Genomic DNA, 22,414 nt, shown 5'->3' with positions numbered 1-22,414 from the left:
AATAAGAAGGTATATTGTCATCCATGTGCTCTCTTTGGTTGTTTAAACCCAAGTAACTCTTTTGTTAACTTGGAATAGTGAAAATCTGGGGAGGGAAAGAAAGAAGGGGAACTGGAAAATGTTGTGAATGCCTGCACAGAACCCTCGTTTCTGACCATATTTAGGACATTGCAGCAAATAACTTCCTAGGTGACCTTTCCATCCTCATTGCAAAAACACCTTAGCTTGGAGATACAGTATAGTAGGGTGGCTCTTACAGAATAATAATCACGAAACTTCTGTAGTCCTACAGACTAATTGCTATGCTTTTCTCCTCTTGAAGAGTTTAATTTTAGAATCCTGTTTTCTCCTCTCTTGGAAGAGCACCAAAATTACTCGCTTGACAAATTGTTTATTATTTCTTAGTTTCATTTAACTTTAAAGTAACACTTCTCCCTCCCATGTCCATCAAACCAAACGGTATAACAGCTGTTTTGACTAGCCTCCTTTTCATAATCAGATCAGTTTTATTTTTGATGTATTTTTTCCTCTGGCATCTGATTTGTGCCTTGTAATAGCTCAACAAAAAAAAGGTGTGTAAAATTACCCAGTTTTCCTTGATGTTTCTAAACTGTAGCCATAATACAGTATTTCTGACATATTTTGCTAACTACTTCTCTGCTACCAATTATGAATACAAAATAGGGGTAGGATTACTGAAGTAACATTAGGCTAATTTAGTGAAGGTAGACCTTCACTTCAGAATTGCAAAAGCTCCTATAACTTGATTTCTAGCTGTGTTGCTATCATATGTATGAATCACAAAAATTACTTGTGTCCAGATTACATACAGAAAATTAATATGAGTTCTAGATGGAGATGAAGTTATTTGTTAACATGGCTGTAGAATATAGCTTTCGGTGTTATTGGGGGGTGTGGTGTACTTGGTGTGTCTTTGTGTTTTTTAAACTGACAGTGTATTTCTTCTAGCGTAATTAATATGGAATATAAAATTAACACTTTAGCTTTGAACATGTGCACCTACCATAAATAGCCGTATGCTGTGCCATTTGGTTACCTGTAGCTACTTTTTAGATTTAATTATTCAGTTATTTTTGCCATTATCTTGTCATGGAGATTCTAAGATACTAAAACATTATTTTGTTGTGGATTAAGTTGCTGTCATTCTGCATTCATGCAGCCTCTTCTGCTGGGTTACTTTGGTTTCACCGGAGCAATTCTTCACTTTTCTCCTCAAGACAGACCTACAGAAATACATACCTTGCATTGTACCCTGCTGGCCAGCTGGCCTGGACTACGTTAAGTCAAGGGCAGGATGCTCTCTGTCCTCTTGAGCAATTGCATCAACAGGTGTTTTGTTTATACATTACACCTATTTATTGCTTCAAAACTTTTCTTACTTGAGCACCTGAATATACCTCCTACTGTTTAGGCCAGGCATACCTCACCACTGTGGGCTGTGGTTTAGGAGACTTAGAAGTGTTTAATAGTGTAAGTGAATATTTGAGTTGCTTATCTGTTGTCAGGTACTGAGTTTACCCTGGGCTAAATAATCAGCGTTTAGAGAGATTATTTTGAAGCATTTTTTTTTGTCTGATTTCTGCAATGTGACTTAGTCTTAGTTATGTGCTATAACATTATCTCAACATCTTTTTTTTTAACAGTTCAAAATAAACCAATACAAAGAAGAGCTCTTAAATGCCTTGCAGAAGAATTGTCATCCTTGTCTATGCTTTTTTCTATTAGTTCTGCATCTTTGCTCTCCATGTTTTCTTGTATGTTTTTGTTCAGACTGAATCTGAAAGCATATATTCCCATAGCTGTAGTAAATAGAATGTCTTGAAAAATTATATTTCATTGTAGGAATGGATTGCAATTCCTTTAAACATGATTTCAAAAAATCAACAAAACACAACCAACCAGCTCTCAGCTATTAATGTAAATATACATGTAATAATTGCCTCTGTTTAAAAAAAAAAAAAAATAGATCTGTTTCACCATGACTGAAAGCTGAATAACAGAAAAATGGGTATTCAGCATATTTTAATCTTGTAAAGAAGCACATCTCTTTATGCACCTTTCAACCACCTAGGCTGGGGATGTTACAAATGATAGGTAAATGAATCTGCTTGCTCTTATCTGGGTCCATGCAACTACTAAACCTCCCAATTGGCTTCTCTTGGAGTGTGAGGTCTGAAGTAGAAAGAAGAGTCAAGAAGCTTTATATACATACATATTTACACTTCCCCTTTCACTAGTTCCCCTTTCATGCTGTGCTTCTTCCCCTTTTGATGTCTTCCTTTGTATACTTTGAAATCGCTTGTCTGAAACAAATATGGGGATCTGATCAATATGCCTTACAGCTGAGACACTTTTTATTTTTCCATTTATTTTAATTTTTTATGTGTATATACACACACACGCCGAGTTAGAAAAGCCATTTATGGCTGGGCTTGTCGTGATGTAAATCATAGCGTAAACCTTCCCAGGATGTTCAGCCTGGTCTGCTGGAGTACAGGAAATGCCAAACTGGTGGTTAAAGTGTACATAAAAATTCTTATTTCAGTAACCTAAACAACCTGTGTTTTTTGACTTGATGAGAAAACCCTGCCTGTAAGCAGATGTAGGACAGAAGACAGACTGTTAACTTTTTGAAATGACTAGTAGTGTAGCTGTGTTCATAAACTTTGTAGTCCCTTTTCCATAATCATGCTCCCAATTCCAAGATCGTTAATCATGGACTGTTGGACAACAGCCATGAGTGACTAGCATCTCTAGAACACAGCTTTAAACAGAATGAATTTGAAATATTCACAAATGATTTTTTTTTTTTTCCTCACCAGTGGTACAGATTCGACTTGATCTTCTCACGACCTATAAGGACAGCTGTTTTCTTGTCATTTGTTCTAGTCATAGTGTAGCTGGTTAGCTTTGATGGAGGCTCCTTTTTCTTCAGTATGTAAGGCTTATAGAACATAACATCCCGTTTTAATTGCCTGTTTGTTTTTTTTTTCTAAGAATGGACTGTAGCTGCAAGAAGGTGAATATGGCGAAATACAGTAATCCATTTAGTAACACTAGTGCAATGTCAGTAGAATGTGCATCATCTTGAACTGCTTAGTTAAACCTGTACTGTGGCATCATGTCACGCTACTGTCTGATCACGGGAGGGTAAACTAATGCTTTAATTTTGGTCTGGGAAGGTGGAATTAAATATGTCAGTAATATGTACTTGCTTTTAATAGACGTCTTCAAAGACTTATTTAATTTGGCAATAACCTCTTTCCAGTCCTGCTATCGCTGCAAACTGAACATGAAAGAAGGTGACCCAGCTGTCTACGCAGAACGTGCTGGATATGACAAACTGTGGCACCCAGCTTGTTTTGTCTGTTGCACCTGCAGTGAACTTCTAGTAGATATGATCTATTTCTGGAAGAATGGTAACCTGTACTGTGGAAGACATTATTGTGATAGTGAAAAACCCCGCTGTGCTGGATGTGATGAGGTAGGAAGTATACCAGACCTTTGTTTTAGCACACATTTGCTCCCATGAGAAGTGAATATGACTTAGTAAAGTATTTCGGTGTAGGGACATGATGTCTGTCCTACAGCTTTCACCAGTTTTAGCTGATCATAGTTGCAAGGAACTCAAACTGATACGGACACTCAACTTTGAGAAAGATCCATAGTTTTGCTTTGGGTTTGATGGGCAGTTTGTGTGGTCTGCAGGGACATAAGATGTAATACATGAGTACAAATTCTTCTATGAAGTCCAAGTTACATAGCTGTTTGTGGAGGGCACTAAGTGGAGGACCTTGCCAAAGCACACCTTGTGTGACACACAGTGAGCAAGCAGCCTGCCTGGAGCCTGTGGCATCTATGGGCTCTTCATAAACAAAATGGGGACTTTTGGGAAACGGTCAAGTAAGTGAATGCCTTTTGTTTTTGTTGTTGAAATCACTTGAAATGGTGGAATCGTGAGGAGCTCCTTGGAAATTACAAGGCATCCTGAGGCTTTATTGAAAGGAATACTATTCAAATGACTATATCAATATTTGTTTGTATCTTACTTACAGCTAATATTCAGCAATGAATACACACAAGCGGAAGGTCAAAGCTGGCATCTGAAACACTTCTGCTGTTTTGACTGTGATTGTGTTTTGGCTGGGGAAATCTACGTAATGGTAAATGACAAGCCAGTCTGCAAACCCTGCTATGTGAAGAACCATGCTGCGGTAAGACCCTTACATGTGTGTTGGCCTTGTAAAAGAAGGGAACATACATCTACGGAGCTTGAAACTCATATGTAACATTGGGAGAACATACGAGTTTCAAGCTCCGTAGATGTATCTGAAGAGTACAAGTGGAATGTAAGCTTAGGCTTAAGTCAATTATCTTTTTTTCCCCTTTGAAAAAAACACTTTGAATCTACTAAATACTTGTCTGCTTTTATAAACTTGAACAAAAGCCACTGGTGGGAGGAGGCTGTTTTGAAAATATCTTTGCCAGTGGTGAAGCAGGATTTTGTAACAGGAGGAGTAAAGTAGGTGAAGATAGTAATGCTGCTAAACATGTAGTTTGTGTCAATCTTAGTTCATTGTGACCAGTGGGATTCAACTTCAGCTAGTGGGCTAAAAGCCTGTAGGCAACTGCAATCTAGGTGCTTTCTTTGTATTTCTAACCACATGAGTTATAAAGGACAGTGACTGATGGGATAAAGCTAGAGATTTGGGAAAGGCTGGTAGTTCTTGATTCCTAATTACGCTAGGAACTCTAATCAGAGATGAAGGTCCATTCATATCTACCAATTAATTGGCTGTTAGTTCGGAGTTTGATCTAATGTGCATCTAGACTATTCATGTACTTAATGGAGGGGAAAATTATTATCTCTAGCTGGCAGTTAATAATCCTCTGAGGTTGGTGTGAGGAATTATCTTTTGGAGAGGCTTTTCTTTCTCTTAAAACATTAACTTCCTTTAAATATAAATGTTAATTTTTTGACAACCAGATTTTAAGATAAATTACATCCAAGACTTTCTGGTAACCTTTAATCCTTTGGCATTGCTTTACAGCTGCCAATGCACAGGAAGATTTGTAACTAATCTGTAGTATAGGGGTTAATACATGAAGATCTGTGCTGTTTGGCACAACAAGCTTTTATCATTATTTTGGCATTGGGAAATCCTAATCATCATAACTGTCTACTAACTTCTTGTGTGTGTTTTATTATTTTGTGTTGTCCTCAGCTCCATTCTGTTTGGAAACTCTGCTTTGAAAATAAAGGAAAATCAAAAGCTGGAGAGTTATTTCAAAGGCTTTTTTAACACCTGTCTCATCCAAAAACATTTTAAGAATTCTAGCTTTTATTGGACTTGTATAGGATGTGTGTGCCTCATTTAACTTTTGTCTTGTTTCTAAACAGATCTGCCAAGGCTGTCATAATGCTATAGATCCAGAAGTTCAGCGTGTGACATACAACAACTTCAACTGGCATGCTACGCCGGAATGCTTCTTGTGTTCCTGTTGCAGCAAGTGTCTAATTGGCCAGAAGTTCATGCCGGTAGAAGGGATGGTCTTTTGCTCAGTGGAATGTAAGAAAAAGATGGTGTCTTAAGAGAAGATTCACACAGAATCAAGCATTGCTGTGTTCCAAAGGCTCTTGCATTTCTACTGTAAAATATATAGTATCAGGGCATTTAAAGTTATTGAAAGTATTAAATACCATTTTCCCAAAGATTTTTTTTTTCATTACTAAGACTTGCTATGTAATCTCTGTTTCCTAGCTGTAATAATACTTTCTTTTTTGGAATATTGTTCCTGAGTCTAAAGTCAAATAACTCTGTATCACAGAAATGTAAGAAAACTGTGTTATGAACTATATCCACTTTAAAGGAGCTCTTCACCGTGAAGGATCTTTTTGGTGTGTCTTGTCTAATGGAAGAAGAAAATGTGAAAATGCTCCAATTTTATTTGTTTTGTATGATAAATGTAACACTTCCACTTTTGGATTTTGCTAATTTATCGTTCTTGTAGTTTCCCTGCTTTCATCGAGCACTTTACACAAAATGACCAGCTTTACTGCCACATACAACTTTGTTCACTAGTCCTCAAGTATGCAGGGAGAAAGAAGCTTAAAAAAAAGTTGCCTGTAATTATTTGCTTGTTGACACACAGGTTCTTGAGGGGGGATAGTGACTACTCACATCTAGTTTGTAAAGTGACCATAGCAATAGAAAACTGTGTTGGCTGGTGTGTGTTTCTTTGTTCATGTCTGGAAAAGCTTTCAGTTTATGAATATTGAAGCTACTTTACAGATATTTGAGGCAAAGTGGCAGAAAATAAGGGGGAGGTCTTGCTCGGACTTAAACAAAAAAAAAATCCACCACCATTGGTGGGTGTCGCTCTTAGCTTTTCAGAACTCACTTTTTTTTTTTCATGAATGTTCTTTTCATAAATTGTGCCTTCTATCAGAGGGATGTGGCACACAATACTGTATACATTTCCAAGAATGTAATTCTGCAAAACGATCATACATTGTGCTTTTAATTTGTAAGTTCTTAACCAAAGCGCATAGTCTTTCTGAGAAAACTTCCAGTAGGGGGGGGGGTTGGGGGGCCAGCGGGCAATCACAGCTATTAGCTTTGCTTGCTAGATAAACCAAATGTGTGGTGCTTTCTTTCCCCCCTCCCCGAGAATTACAGATCTGCACCAAAACTTGTTAGTTATCTTTATGCCAAACAACAGCAAATGAGGAGTCTTTGACCTTAAAAAAAAAAATAACAAAAATCTATGCAAGTCTTGTGTTCAGCTCTTAACTTTGATGGTGGCTGTATTGTAACACTTCTAAATAAAATTTAGTGTTGTTCACTTAAGTTGTCTATTAGTTCTGTTCTTATTGAATCTCCTTGAGGGGGGGTGAAGAGGAGGGGAAATGTTTCCATACTTCTTGAGTTTGGGTTGTTGCTTTTTTGTTTTGTTTTATTTAATAATGTCAAAGCTGAAGTCCTGTATTACTGTAAAGTGCTTATGGCTGCAAAACAATGGATCTTGTTCCAAGAAATATGCAACTTCAGAAATTAGTGTGGATTTGCTTTTTGGTCACACAAACTATGGTTCTCATTTCTATTTTAAGATCTAGCACAGGAGGTTTTGAATTCACACAGGTAAGCTAATGTGCTGAGGAAATAGAGTACTGCAAAAATAAGGCACAGGTGTAAGGTACTGGAGCTTGAGAACAAGCATTAAGGAGATTTTATGCTGTCACTGCCATAATAAAAATATTGGCAGTTAAGTGTTGAGGCTTTTTTTTTTTTTTCTCATATTTTTTGGCTGTTTTGTCAGGGAGGTCCCTTTGGATCTATTATCTTAGTAAGCTAAGAACAGAAGCTGGAAGCTTTTGTGTATTTCTGTAATAAAAGTACGTTACAGATGCAATTTTGAGCTCAAAGTACAGCAGTTGAAGTTCTGTGCTTAAAAGTAGAATGCTGTTGAAGAAAACCTTATAAGCACTCATTATAACAGTATATTTTTCAGAGAGTTAACTGGCTGGAAGAAACAGTCTGAAGAGGCACTTAGCTAGCTCTATTTATCATACCACTGCCAGAGCAATTTTAACTCTTCAAACATTAAGCACCAAATGAAGACAAAGATTCACAGCAGAAAGCAAGTTTGGCTTTGTCACTATTGGCATGTGTAAAAAGGAAAACCTTAAATTTACTTTTGGGATGTAACTTTCTGTCTGTCTTCGCTTTATGTTCTGTGTCGCATTTTACGTGGCTACTGTGACAGCATAGGTTGTTATGACTCAAAGTTTGAGGTTTTTCAGGGTAGAGTTCTGATTTTAGCAACCGTCTGTGAAGAACAAGTAGAGTTATACAGTAGAACCATTAACAGTAAGGATTAAACAGACGTGGGGTGCAGCTTAAGCACCGAAGGTGCAGCTAAGGGTGCCAAAGAGCATGCCAGACCTAACTGGGAGATCTGGGAACTTGATACTTGATATTTTTCCATATGGCAGTAGCAGTCAGCCTTTTCAAAGAACGCCTAAAATTACCAGTTTTCTGTCCACTTACGCTTCTAACACTCCATGAAGTTTTGAAGCTTGCCTAGCGCCCAGAAATTACAGACAGGGTGCAATGCTGTTGAAGTTATTGGTAAACCCTGCATTACTCTCATCTTGTTGATAACCTTAGCTGGAGCATCTAGGTATCACCTGTTGGTTGACTGCTGAGCTCAGGCGCCCAGGAGGCCCGTTGCACAAGCATTGCACGAGCATTTCAAGACTGCCTCTTCCATGCCCTGCGAGCAAAGAAGGTCAGGGGCACTCTGAGCACGTGTAACTAACACTGCTTTTCAGGAGGTACAGGTGTTTATGCACATGACAGGATTTTAGCGCGCTTATCCTTTTCTAACCACTTCATGTTGTAAAGCTTGTGTATATCACTCCAAACATAAGTGTATTGGAGTCTTTACACTCTGGATGAAAAAAAAAAAAAAAAAAAGTGGTTAATGCTATTGTAGCTCTTATGGTACAAAGAACAGCGTTTTCTTTATTTTTTCATGACTTAGTGCTACAACAACATGTTTTATGTCAACTCCAGGCAAAGCATTTCCTTTCTCTGGGAAGAGTTAAAGTCAAGGCTAGCTCAGTTCTATCTAAGAAGCAATTTTGGAGGACACCTTAGCAGACAGACACAGTTAGCTTTGGATTTCATGAGACTGTTACTACCATTTTATGGTCCAAATCTAATACTGTCTTTTATGTAAGGAATAGTTATCCTGTGGGTCTGTAAAGTCCAGGCTGGCAAAGTCTTTGCAAAAACTTTAGAACAAACCCAAATAAATGTGTCTTTCAATTAGTTACAGAAGCTTATACGTTGTCGGAATAACCTATAACTTCTATTGACATTGGGATTGCATCTCCAGCTTATTATGATTATACATGTGCTAGAAAGAAAAGAAAATCTTACTTTAAACAGCTTTTTGTATGTATATTTTATCTCTGAAAATTAATGTCTGTGTCTTAAAATACATGCTAATGAGCAATCAACACAGCGACTTCCCCTTTTGATGCAGAATCCTAAGTTTTGAGAGTTATGGAACACAGTTGATGGTGTGAAGTGAAATTCTCTGGTTTTGTTGAAGTAATGACCACTAGCACAAAACTACTTGCATTCAGGCCAATTTGAGGTGCTTGGAACCTCTAGACCATCCGTTCCCAGAACTGGTGAGGTAGGGGTGGCAGGGTGGTAACTCTTGATTTGACAGCCTCTGCCAAGTTTAGCATGGGTTTAGGATGCTAGAGCTAGCAATGGATGGCAAAGACAAGGTTGCGCATCCAGGAAAGGGTCAACAATTCAACTGCAGCAGGCTCTTCAAGGGCACAGGGGCATAATGGCTGACCTGTAAGAACAGGATGAAGGGAGCTAGCATGAGGTTGCAGCAGTTCAAGGGCAGGGACTTGCTCCAGCAGTTTGAGAATTCATATATGATGTCCTCAGGTCCTAGGTGTGGTCTCCCACCACAGCAGAGCCCTATAACTTGTGGCATTCCAGTGGAAAACCATCACAAAAATCACCTCCACAAGAGCAGTCCACTGAGTCACTGAGACCAATGTGGTCTTCTCCTTCTCCAGCCCAAGCAAAACACCGTGAGAGAAGATTCCAGTCTAGTGCACAGCACATCAATATACATGAATGATTTTGTGTGTGGTGGAAAAGGATGTGATAGGCCATAAGAAAGTCTCTTGCTAGGCCTCCACACCTCTTTGTGTGTCAGGACTGTAGCATGCCCTGTTTTATCCTAGAACTGACAGGAACCCAAGCCTGCTGCTGGTGTAAGGCCTGCTGCTCACTTACTCGCCACACTCCACTGAGCACAAACAATTTCAGTACAGTTTTCTGCGTGAAAAATGAGGAAGGTGTGTTCACCCTCTTTTGTATCCCTGGGTGAGTGAAATGTTTGCTTCCAGAAGTGGAAAGTCTGGGTTCGAGGTTGTCCTCAAGCATTTCAGCTCCAAATTGTGCCTCGCAGCTGGGAGAATGTCCCAACCATCACGCTGTGGTGTCAGCTCGGGGCAGGCACTCTTCACGCCAGCTGTTGGAGGTAGGCCATGGCAATTCAGGATATCGTAGTCAACGTAAACTACACATGAGGCAGTCAATACCTGGGTTTGAATGTTAGCTGGAATACACTATTAAAGTTGTATCGCCGTGTCATTACCAGTCAGCAGTGAGTAGCATCACACAGAACTAGATTCTTGATGTTTTCATGTAGAACGAGATTTTGTCTTAAAAGGAGCTGCTTGCTAATGGTATCAAGTTGGAGACTCTGACAAAGGTTGTAAGTGATCAGCCACCTTCATGTATTGCACCTACTACCCTACCGCTTCAAAGTGCTAAGGCCAAAAGGCTAGGGTCAGGACCTTCTGAGTCTGCCTTTACTCAGTCTGTCAGTAAATAAGTAAATTGAGTTTATTAATTAAGTAAAAGGCTTAAGAATGATACCTAATAAAACTGAGTGTACTGCCAAAGAGATCCCAGTAATAGGTGTTGAATGGAAAGCAAATCATCCAAAGATCATCAACAATCCAGGAGAAGCGAAGAGAAAAATATTCAGTCAAAGTACTAAAAATAACATGTTCATTTTTTCAATGTCTTTATTAACAAAATTATGAAGAAAGGAGCTTTAGGGAGCAAAAGTCTGAAACCAGCTGAGCCAGGACTAGACTCAGACTGTAGATTGCCACCCTGTGTTCGTTCACTGCTTCAATCACAAAAGGTGAGGCAGGTATTTCTCACCTGGCACTGGTGAGCACCTAGGTGTACCTGCTGCCCTGTGCCACCACCAGCGCAACAGTGCTGGGTTTTGTGACTGCTATGAGCAATCACAATAAAATGTAACAGATCAGAGTTTCCCCAGCTGCCTCCCCTCTAAACAAGTGAAAAAATGACCCAAATCAGAGAACGTTTTTGCTACAGATTAAGCCCAGCATTGTTCAGATTTGGCTTCAAGCCTAGCATTTTTTTAGAAAACTTTTGCACCCCGTTTATGAGAAAATAGTCAAGTTTCATATATTTGTTAACTTCTCATTTGTTAAAAAAATATAGCATCACAATAAAATATCAAGATTATTTATTGGTTGCCCTGGAAGAGTTATTTACATGAATCAAGACTTGAGAGCAGTCCCATGATGTTCTGCAGTTACCCAGCAGATGCCGTCTGTGCAACGCTGAGCACACGTGCTGCATCCACAAGGCAAGACCCTGGGAAATACTCTGCAGGGAAAAAAAAAAAAAAAAAGTTTTGAACTGAAAGAGAAGAGATGTTCTGAAGGTTTTAAGAAAGGAATAAGATGAGGAAGGGGATGTAAGTCCAGGAGTCTGTGCAGGAGTTGAAAACAGCGTGATCATGAGTTTAGATAGGAGGAGGAAGCACAAGGGAGGTATTTTAGGATGCACATGAGTAGGAAAAGGGGGAATAAAAGTGAAATAAGCCAGGGGAAATAATGCTGAATCATGGAGGCACCCTGGAATAATTATGACTTAGTATGAAAAAGTAGAAAACTTAAGGTGGCGAAGGGCAAAAGAAGGAAAGTTGATGATGCCATTTAATTGCTATGGGTAGAAAACAGACCATGAGCTTAGGGAAAGCCTGCAATAATCAAGGTTGCAAGATAAGGAGAAGAGGACAGGTGGTGAGCAAAGGTTGTTCTTCAGCAGTAATCCACACTCCTAATGATGCATGATTATGACATGATTAAAGTTGTGCCCCATTTAAATAAAAAAGCAAAATGTTTTTTGTGTGATAATAAGCTAATGTTCTATGCTGAAGTCTGCTGTCTGAACCTGGCACTTCCTAGGAAGCAGATCTGATTCCTCAGAATCAGATCAGAAGTGAAACACAGGGATAGCAAGAGAAGATACTTTGAAAAGTCTGAGTTGATCCCTATGTTCCCAAACAAGCAGAACACTGATGTCCATTTAAACTTTTCCAAAACCTAAGGGCATCCAGGCCAAGTGTTTATGCACTAATAACAGTTAAGCAAAATAACAGCGAAACAATCACCTTTCTTTTAACTGTCAATTCAGGGTTTGAGGGCTCATAACATCCCAGAAAGATTTAAACTGAAGAGAGACCTCTGCAGTTCATCTAGTCCAATGCCCGGCTGAAAGCAGGGCAGACTTCATGGGTAATACCAAGTTGCTCAGGGCCTTGTCCAGCCAAGTTATAGTCAACAACCTGCTTATTCCAACAATGGGGGCAACTGAGTTCTTTATACCACATAGCCTGCTCTGGTTTTCTCTATTGCACGTCACAAAATTGTACCCACCAGGTGCTATTTCTCCCTCTAGCTGAGATCATTGCTTTGTTGTGTTTTCCCAAATTAAGCCCAGATCCCCTAGTAAAGAGGTGCAGCTGGATCCTGGGACTGGGAAGAAGCATTCCCGAGTACTTGAACCAAAGCAGGTTAGCTCCCAGTGGTTTTGTGATTAATTGACAGTCTAGTAGTATTATATTAAGCTGCAGCAGGAGTTTATCCCTTACAGACTTAAGAGAATTTAATTGGGAAACCATACTTATAAATGTATTTACGACTTCTATCCTCATCTGCATTTGACTAGGCAGCAGAGACTCCATACAGGCAAGAACTCCAGTCTGAGGTTTTTCTGCTGTTTAATACGTACACTCTGACTAAAGCATTTCCCATGGTCAGGGAATTCATTAGATGTCATTTGCCCATGTGAAATGTCTCTTGTCTTTTAGAGGCAGAGGCCCAGCATTAACAGACAAAACTTGTTTTGCAAGTTTCCAAAAACTTGTGGGAACTTAATATTAGATCTCCATCCCTCTGCCAAATTTGGCTGAGGTTACAGAAGAGACTCATCTGTCGCTTTCTCACATGCACCTCCTACACTGAAAATGCATCCACACATGACTCAGTCTGAAGAGTCTTTCCGAAAGTACCTTAACTAGCACTTTAGTGTGGTCTGCACCCATTTCAATCTGACACTAGAAAGCTTCAGAACAGGCTGAAAAATCCGTGTTGAGAATTTTCAGCTTTTCCTACCGGTGTGTTTTGGTGGGGTGACTCTCTGTTCAGCATGCTGGTTATTCTGGCATGAACCTTTTCTGCATTTCAAATTCTGGACCTAAAAATGACAAGTTCTGACAGCTAAGTTTTAGGTACTGACACCTTTATGTGGTCTCCACATGCAAAGAAAAGACTGAGATTTTGTAGGAATTTGAGTCAATGGAAGCTATTGAGGCTCAACTTTCCTCAGTTGAGTGTAGATATTCATCAAAGAAAATACATTTAAAAAAACCCAACAAAGCTTAAAGTTCTGGTTGAAACAAGCTGTGAGGCATTTTTAATTAATAACTTTGAAAGTGTGTTCAGGACAGAAATCAAGAATAATCAGTAAAAATAAAATCAGTAAACAGCTCATCAGTTCTTAGAAAACATTTTAATGACCTTCCAGAATAAGCAGCCAGAACATTGTGGGCAGAATACAAACAGCATCTCTCGCATTCCAGGAATTCAATGCACGTTTTTCAGTTTGAAAACTCTATGATATGCATTCAGAGTTTTTCAGGCTGCTTTTGTGGACTTGCATCTATTCCATCACTTCTTTCTTTTCTTTTTTCTTTTTTCTTTTTTAAATATGTTGGGGAAATTATCACTAAAACCGAATGTTCCTCTACAAATTTCTTATTTACAGCAAACAAGTGGACTCTTGTCCCCTTCTAAATTAATCATAATGCATGGAGGGTATCAATATAAGTTGTTTGGAATGTTTTTTGTGTAACACTTTCTTCCTGTCTAAAGGCATCAGGAGTCAGCTTGGTTTAGCAGTAGACTGCAGGCTGTGACTGCAAAGCAGAAACATCTAAGTCCAGTCCTCTGCTGAATGCAACGGGATGTTGTCTAAATTCCATGGGCACTCTGTTCCTCAGCTAACATCCTATGTAAGGCGGGTGTAATAGCAACATCACAGTGATATTTTGAGGCTTGGTTCACTCTAACTGGTGAAGTTTATTGAAACTGTAAACTTTCTAACTAACACAAATGGTCTTAATAGTCTTTTCCGAAATACTTTCTATTTTCCTCATTTTGGCATTCCCATGCAAAACTGCTAAACAGAATCTGAGGTTTATATTTATGAAGCCTGTAATCATTCCATGAAGTTCAAGAAATCTGGCAGTGATCTGGAAAACTTAGGAGGCAATAAAAGGTTACCAGCCGGAATGCAGAGCTGCCTTGTATGGTAGTGGAGAGTAGAACCAGCACATATTTTGATAATACAGTGCAGCTCTTGTCTGGGGGGTGGGCCTTGGTTGTATAGCTCTGCCTGCATCTGAAATGCATGGCAGTGTAAACATTCTTCTAATAACACAGAGGTTCTCTTAAACATTTGTAAATAGTTCAGCGATTTTGAGAAACGGGGTGGAGCCTGGAGATGGCTAAAGAAAGAAGCATTATTCTCATGCTGGTTGAACTCACTTTCCCAAGCCCAGTTCTGCTCTTAATGTAAACCACTGCCACTTGCCTTCAGGCACAGTTGTACAACGTGCATCTGACCAGACTTGGAAGGCACACTCTGTTCCAGAGTAGGATGGGGCTGCGCTGCATCCAAACTTGACCCAAATTTAATACCCTAGACTGAGGATTTGTCTTGACTTAGCAATAAAAAGGTGCAGTACCGGCTGTATTGCAAGTGGTTTGGAGGAAACGCTGGTCTTGTGCTGGAAACTACTTATGGTGGAAGATGTAGAGGGAAAAACAAAATTGTAGGATCAAATTCAGTAACATTTTTGCCAGCTCTGATTATGTCAGAAAAGCAATTATGTAGTATAAAGTGTGAAGTCCACAGAGGATAGGAAATTCTGAATTTCAAGCATGCTTATGTCAGTCAATCAGTTCATTAATTAATGGGTCTTGTTAGAATTACAGTAATGCAATTCTGGGGAAAGATAATAATACCACACTTATTTCAGTGGGAGTTACAAAATTAATGGTGTTCATGAAGGACCAGAACTCCTGAGGTATCATTTTGGGGCTGGCTTTTCTTCCTTTCACTGCTAACCACTTACAGAAAGCCATTACCTTTTCTAATTCTGTGGTGTTATTTTTCAAATGAGGGTGGAAGCACTAATGTTTCTGGAATCTTCTGGAGCCAATTAATAAATTTAAAATAATTTAAAGGTGGAAGGTGGTAATCTAGGTGATTGCCTGCGTTCTCAACATTCCAGTTTCGCCGAACCCAGTAGGGAGGTTTTCTTGGCCAGCATTGCCTGGTCATTGCGCACGGGCCTTGAGGCTCCCTTCCTATCCTGCTTCTCAGCTCCCAGCTCTGAATCTTGGCTCAGGGTGTCATCACTTGTATTTCAGAAATATCTTGGTGCTGTTGCTGCAGGTAACTCACTACTTAGTTCAGCCAGTTGAACTTGTACACTGAGTTAGGTCCAGCTATTAATTTACTTACCATAAGACAACATTTTAAATAATTTAGAAATAAAATACATTTTAAAAACCTCAACATCCTTTAATCCCAAATAATCTAAAATGGTCTCATTAAGATTGCCTGATTCTAAGTATCGTTTGCTATGGCGGCACTATTACTGCTAACGATTCAGAGAGCATCTGTGGGGTGAGTAGATCTGTGCTGGAAAGGTTGTATCTGCAAGTTCTTCATCTTTCAAACTGATAAGAACAGGTTCCCATTGTCAGAGATCTGGGGGAAGGGAATAGGATGTGGAATTTAAGACTCCCATCTTGAAGGAGCCTGCCAGCATTCATTCTACGAGGTGGTACACAGGTCTCAGTCCCATTAGCAGAGGTAATAAGAGGGGGGAGCTTTGTGGGAGGGGTCCCCTAGAGACTCCTGTAACAGGACAGGAATTAGAAGCCTCTGAGGAATGTCAAAGCCCCACCCCATGATCTACCCCATATCCTTCACTTTACATGAATATGGATAGGGCTGTCATCCATAGATGAAGCAATGGTAGATCTGAACAAGCTCATCTAGCAAATTATTTTCAGACGATTCTGTACTTCACGTAAAACGGACAAGAAATATGAAGGTATAACATGTTTAGGCACAGCTCTTTTACACCGAGCCAATGCCATCACCTCTGCTGGTGGTAACACTGATCCCTGCAAGAACAACTGTCAGAAGGGGAGACGCAGACATGAGACCTGGCCAGCTGCACACAGGTACCACTCTGCAGCCAGTAACTGCCTGATAGTACTCAGGTCTAGGAGGGACTTCGTTCTTTTGGGCTTAACTCGGAAGTTGTTGTGGGGACAGAATTTGCTTTATTAAGGACAAACAGCCAAAAAGTTCATTGTCCAGAGTGTCTACGTGCAGCTGACAGTTGCTCTTGTGTTAAATAGAAGCTTGCTAGACGTTCTTGCTGTCGGGCCTGTGCAGCAGCTTGCTTAGAGCATGACATTGAAGCTGTATGCATTACACGCCTGGAAAAGTAGCTTGAGACCCTTTGGACATAAGTGATGATGCAAAGTCTGGTGAATAATAGTAGAAAACTGTGCGGGGAAGAAGCCAAAAGTGTTTCCTTTGGAAAACGTTGCTTTTGGGTCCCCAAAATGAAGTGTCTCTTAGTCTGCCAGACTGCACTAGGTGTTGACAAGGAAAGAGCTATGAGAAGATGGCAAAGGAAAAAAATGCTGAACAGCGTGGATGATAAGGAGACAAGTGCTTTACCTTTGCTGCTGGTCTTTTTTATTTAGCAGCCTAGACATGACCTGACATTAGATTGTCTTTATAGTCCCTCAGCAGTGTCAGCACCATCACATACAGATGATGGGCTAGTGAAAAGGAAACAGCTGAACTGCTGTTTCTGCAAGTTTCTGAGGTCATGCTTTAGATCATGTCTTCTGATATGTAGGCATAGAAGCAAACATCTAAAGATCTGTGTTTCAGTCTGATTCAAAGGCCCAGATTTATGGGATGCTCAAGTCTGATGGCTCTGGTGTCAGAAGGGATGAGAAAATCCAAACCACTGAATTTCAGTTTTGACATAAGACTGTAACCCTCCTACTACAGCAAGAAATTCTTTCTCCCTTGTGAGAGGCCAGAGCTGTATGCAGGACTTGTTAAGAACAGTATATCACAAACAGATAGTCTTTGACATGTCATTTATTACATTTTTGCTACTAATGCCACACCTGAGATGGTGGAATTGTCCTGCAGGTAACAGCAGCACATCTCCTTTGCTCCCACTCATTCATTCAGAGTGGTGGAGGTGGCTGTTTGTTAGATGTGTTTGAATTCAGAGCTCACTCAGCTTTCAAGACCAGAGTGGTCTGTAAGACTGGCAAGTCTGAGAATTATCAGAAATACCGACATCCACATTTTACCTTAATAAGCATGTCAGGATAAAGTCACTTGAACTAATAAACAATGCGTCACGTCAACATGGACCAAGGTGGCAATTTCCCTTCCCCTTCATGTAAGGAAGTGATACAAGTGTAGAAACTGCTCCATCCCATGTGAAGTTTCTTGTTTGCTGGTGCACTTCTCTAGCATGCTGACCAGTCAGCATCTGCCAACTTAAGCAGATATTTTGCTTCCTGCCATGGGTGGGAGAGTAAAGGTCTAGGCCACTATCTTAGACATTTCTCAGAATGAAGCTATTTGCGGTGGAGCCTCACAAAAATCATGAGTCATCTTGGATGGGCAGCACTGCCAAACACATATTGTGGCAACTGGAGTTGAAGAAGCAAATGCAAAGTCCCATTTTATATAAGTTGTAAATAAGTCAGTATGTAATAGTCTTCAAAATCTGAAATGTTTTCTTTCCTTTGTTTTGACTAGATTTGTAATAAGTCAAGCAGTATAATGAAAGTCATAGCAGAGGTGCTTAAGCCAATCCTCTCCTTGGCCTAAAACAACAGTAATGTAGGCGAGAGAAGTATTTTGCTCTTTCAGGTCATTTTGGAACCTAAGCTGGGTGGCTAAGTGAGTCCAAATCTATTTCTCTGGAAATTTGTCACAAATTCAACATGTTTGTTTTGGCAGGATGATAACATGCTACTCACCACGTTGAAAGCCAAGGCATAACATTGTTAAGTCACTTCTATTTTATCTCCATGATATGTACATAAATAAGAGTTTAACCTCTTATACTCAAACTGCAATACAGTTTATGCAGGCCACTTCTGTAGATTGCTGTGAAATAGTACTGTAAAATATGGTAAATACCAAGTGAAGAACATGTTGGCACTGCTTAGACACAAGACTTCAGTGACAGCAGGGTTTGCTTGCCAATTTACAGGGGAGTTAAATGGCCTCAAAAAGGTGCTCTGTGTTCTTGCAATATCTTATTTTTCCATGTACACTTTATACCTTGCCAAGAAACAACCAGGCATTAATGTTGCAATTAAACAGCAAAATGGATAACACTGGCAATTGCGGGCAGCTAACTCTGGTGTTCCCACTGGCCCCCTGAGTGTCTCCTCCCATGGACTACATAGGAAATTTGGATTCCTAAAATTGTATGTCCTAAATTACACCTACAGCAGATGCCTTAAGTAAGCTAAGTGGGCTTAATAATTGTATGTGAAATCTATTCCCACTTCAGTGACTATGCTCTAAACATTCCTGCTTTTTTCAAGAAAATCTCCAATGAAAATAACTTTCAGATGCTCAGTAGCCAGCCAGATGTGAGATGTGCCAGCCCTTTTTCGACACCTTCACTTCCCTCTGGTAATGACAGCAGCATGGACAACTGATAAACAAATCCTTTCAAGTCTGGCCTTCAGATTTGGAAGCTGTAACTGCACATCAGAGCAATGATATCAGTAGGAACTTCAAGTCCTAAACACCGTTAAAGGTACAGGGTTTGATCCTCCAAACTGATGAGCACTCTGGACATGCTCCAGCAAAACACTTAGAAAGATTGATGGCACCTGTCTTACATTTAAGAATAAGCTTGCTGTTAAATGCTTTGCTGTGTTGGGTGGAAACAGATAATGGCAAGATAAAGTTCATGTCAACTGATTTTAACCACTTAAAAGTAAGGTGATAAACTGATGCTGATCATCAAAGCTCAGCCTGTTACTGAGGAGAGGATGTAAGCACCTCCAGAGGGTGATTCTATTTCAGACATTTATTTCTGATTGGACTGAATTGTAACCACACGTTCCTCCTCACTCTCTCTTGATGGAAGCTGTGGCTTAGACTAGATCCCTGACTTCCAGGGAGTCCAAGTCATTCAGGTTAATTATCTGTTCATTTCTGCAGAATTTGTACTGATTTCACATTTAGCCCACATATTTTACAGATTACATTTAAAACATTAAAACTTATCAGCTGAAAATGTTGATATATTTAAAATACAATTTAAGGCCTGCATCTGTCTGTTATCACATGTAAGCAGAAGCAGAAAACAAATACTATCAGCCTCTTAAACTCTTTTTTTTAATATTACACAAAGGGTGAAATCACTTGGCCACCAAGTGTCAGAGAGAAATAATTTCTTTCTCCCTATGTATTACTGATTCTGCAGATTGCTGACACAGTCACAGTGATGAAAAAGGTAAATTTATACCTAGTTCGCTGATGGAGAGAATTCAGGCAGGGAGAGGTAGCTGCGTGTTAGGAGGAGAGCTCTTATCTAGACGTGGAGTCTCAGCTAAAAATGAATTAATAACTTGTTGAGACAGAAAAGCACAGCACTCTAGTTCTTACATATTAAAGTGTTTTCACAACCATTTGATCATAACTGAAGCTAAAGATTCTGAAGAAGGCAGCCGCCTAGCGTTGTGGAAAACTCTGTATTTGACGTTTGCCAAAGACCTCCTTGTGTGGTCCAGAGATCCTCTGAATGCTAATAAAAATCCTAAAAAATGTTCTAATAACTAATGTCTTTGTCTCTGGAAGTACACTTGGTACTGAAAGGAAGACACAGAAAGCTTAATCATAAGAAACTAGGATGAGTAAAATGTGGATAGAAGATGTAAATTTTCGTTTGGTACATGGCTAAATTTTTAATTTACATTTAGTATCAATAAAATAAAAATTTTATCACAACCATGACACATTATATTTTTTAGGGTGCTGAAGTATGAGATAAGGCAGTTTAATGATATGTTCCCACAAGCACAAGTTAGCACATCTTAATTGCGTGTCAGTCAAATCACAGTGACTGGTTGTATGCATGGTCCTAGCCCATTACAAACATACAGTCAAACTGGTTGCTTAACCAATCTTCATGACTTTTTACAAACCCATTTTACTTTGCATTTGCAAGAGGCTAGAAGTGCACTTGGAGCAGACATACTACCAGTTAATGAAACTGGTAATGAAACCAGTTAATGAAACATAACAGGTCACTACCAGTTAATGAAAGCCAGTAACATCTTGCAGTCAAGAAGGCAAAGGGAATTAGAAATGGGAACCTGAAGAACTACTGACTCTTTCACCAGTGGATTTTGGGGGGAAAAAAGGTAAGATTTTCCCATTTACTACACTTCTCTTTTTTAGCTGGCAAATAATTATGTTATGGTGTAAGCTTGAGTCACAGTTTGATTAAATCCTGTGAAACCACAGGTCAGTCTGCTGAAGGAACAATTCACACATGGTTAGTTATTAGGAAGAGTAACTCCTGAGTAAAACGGCTTCAGGAAAGCGATTGATCTGCATCCTCCAGCTTTTTTTTAATCATAGACTTCCCTCTTGAATCAAGACTGAAAATTCAAGTGTCACCTATCTTTTCTTTCCTGTGTTTTCCCTCAACCTGGCAATATGTAAAATAAAATTTTCATTTGTAGTAATATTGTGAAGATACTTTTTTTTCCCGAATTTGGACTATATTTCTAGAAATCATTGAGATTCACACATATTTCTTCTTAATATAAGATTACGGTGTGGTTAACTTTGCTTCCAAGCTATTTACACCAGCCCCAGGTCTTTGAGTCACACTGAAATGTATTTGTTTGAAGGAAATCTGCTGGTGCACCTTTGTTTTCAAGAGCTGTGTTTCTCACCTGAGCGGTTAGATATCTGATCTGAGCTTACATGGATACTTAACGCTTTTTCATTTAAGACCCTTAGTACATATTAAGTCATTCCGAGATGTCGATCTAAACTGAATTTTCTCATTAGGAAGAAATGACAAAACTGAAGTATGCCCATCAAAAAAACCACACTGTACTAATTACAAAAAGTAATGCACTGTCCTGCAGTATGGTTATCCTGTATGGACCCGAGAGCTCACTGGGATTCCTTGTGAATGCAGCAGTCAGTGTAAGATGTAGGGCTGGGGCATAAGTATCTGTTTGCTTTACCTGTGGAATAGATTCAAATATTCCTGGGAGGGCTCTCAGGCTCTACCCAAATGAATGTGTTCCATCCTGAAGATGGATAATACTGATAACACACAGATGTTGTTTATTTGTAGAAAGCCATTTCTTAGATTTTAGAACTATCCAGGGTGTACTGAGGAAGAAAGATTTTCCAGTGTGGTGCAGTGGACCCTTGTTAATGAAGCATTTGACCCCTTCCATAAGCTGCAATCCCAACAAGTGACTCACAGTCTTAAGAGGTTAGAACCACACAGAATTGCTTTGTTTGTAAGGCCAAGAGATTCTGGGAAAAGGCGTCTCTGGAAACTACTTGGTAGTCACAAAACCCACGTAACATCTAAGAGAACTTCCACCAGCTGATGGGTTAGATCTTTAGCTGCTGTCAAGAAGTGTCCCTCATAACATTATGGCCTTGGGATAGTTGTACTAGGCCACAGTAAAAACCCATTTACGCTGACATCTTGTCTCCAGCAGCGATGACAACTCACTGCCTACAAGTGTGAGAGCAAGGAAGACAGAAGATCCTTCACTGAAATGCATTCTCAGCCTTGAGTCATTTTCAAATAAAATTAATTTCCCTGAGATCAATATGGGTAGGTTGTTGTGTTCAGGTTTGCTTTTATTTGGTGATTTATATTATTTATATTTATTGACCTATATAACAGTATATAATATTTATATTTACTGATCTCTTGCCCATGGGCTTGCCCAGTTCTCCCGTAATGCTGTGCAAACTTTTAGTATTCACAGCATCCTGTGGCAAGCAGTTCCCAAGCTGAACTATTTTGTAAAAAACAGTAATTGCTTTTCTTTGTTTCACACCTCCCTCCTTTAACCTAGAGACAAGAATATGGACATTCATGGCAGTTCATTGCGATTTTTCACAGTGACGCTCATTAAGGAAGTAGTAAGCTCTCCAGCTCATTCAGCTTTTGCTCTGGTGAGTGCCGCTTCATTTACACCTGATGCCGCTTTCCTCCCTTCCCGAGGAGCAGCCAGGGTCAGTTCCCAGCTCTCCCACAGGCAGCCTCTGCTCTTCCATGGGCACTGACCTTATCTGCATAATCAAGTGATGGAAGTGCTGGT

At 39.6% G+C, this 22,414-nt stretch overlaps 1 protein-coding gene and 1 long non-coding RNA gene across 2 annotated transcripts in view; one reads left to right on the top strand and one right to left on the bottom strand.

Annotated features, from left to right (window-relative positions):
- TES (testin LIM domain protein) overlaps window positions 1-6,872 on the top strand; it is a 28,437-nt gene extending 21,565 nt beyond the window's left edge. The window contains exons 5-7 of the mRNA XM_055808460.1: window positions 3,290-3,505; window positions 4,077-4,235; window positions 5,423-6,872. Of these exons, the coding sequence (XP_055664435.1) occupies window positions 3,290-3,505; window positions 4,077-4,235; window positions 5,423-5,614 (567 nt within the window). The 3' untranslated portion in view covers window positions 5,615-6,872. The remainder of the gene's footprint in view (window positions 1-3,289; window positions 3,506-4,076; window positions 4,236-5,422) is intronic.
- Window positions 6,873-11,116: 4,244 nt separating this feature from the next.
- Window positions 11,117-22,414, bottom strand: part of LOC114013606 (uncharacterized) — a 31,692-nt gene continuing 20,394 nt past the window's right edge. The window contains exon 3 of the long non-coding RNA XR_003556675.2: window positions 11,117-11,276. This is a non-coding gene — a long non-coding RNA (uncharacterized LOC114013606). The remainder of the gene's footprint in view (window positions 11,277-22,414) is intronic.

The sequence above is a fragment of the Falco peregrinus genome, chromosome 6, assembly GCF_023634155.1.
Source record: "Falco peregrinus isolate bFalPer1 chromosome 6, bFalPer1.pri, whole genome shotgun sequence".
NCBI lineage: Eukaryota > Metazoa > Chordata > Aves > Falconiformes > Falconidae > Falco > Falco peregrinus.
Note: the sequence above shows the minus strand (reverse complement) of the source record. Positions and strands in the feature narration are given on the sequence as shown.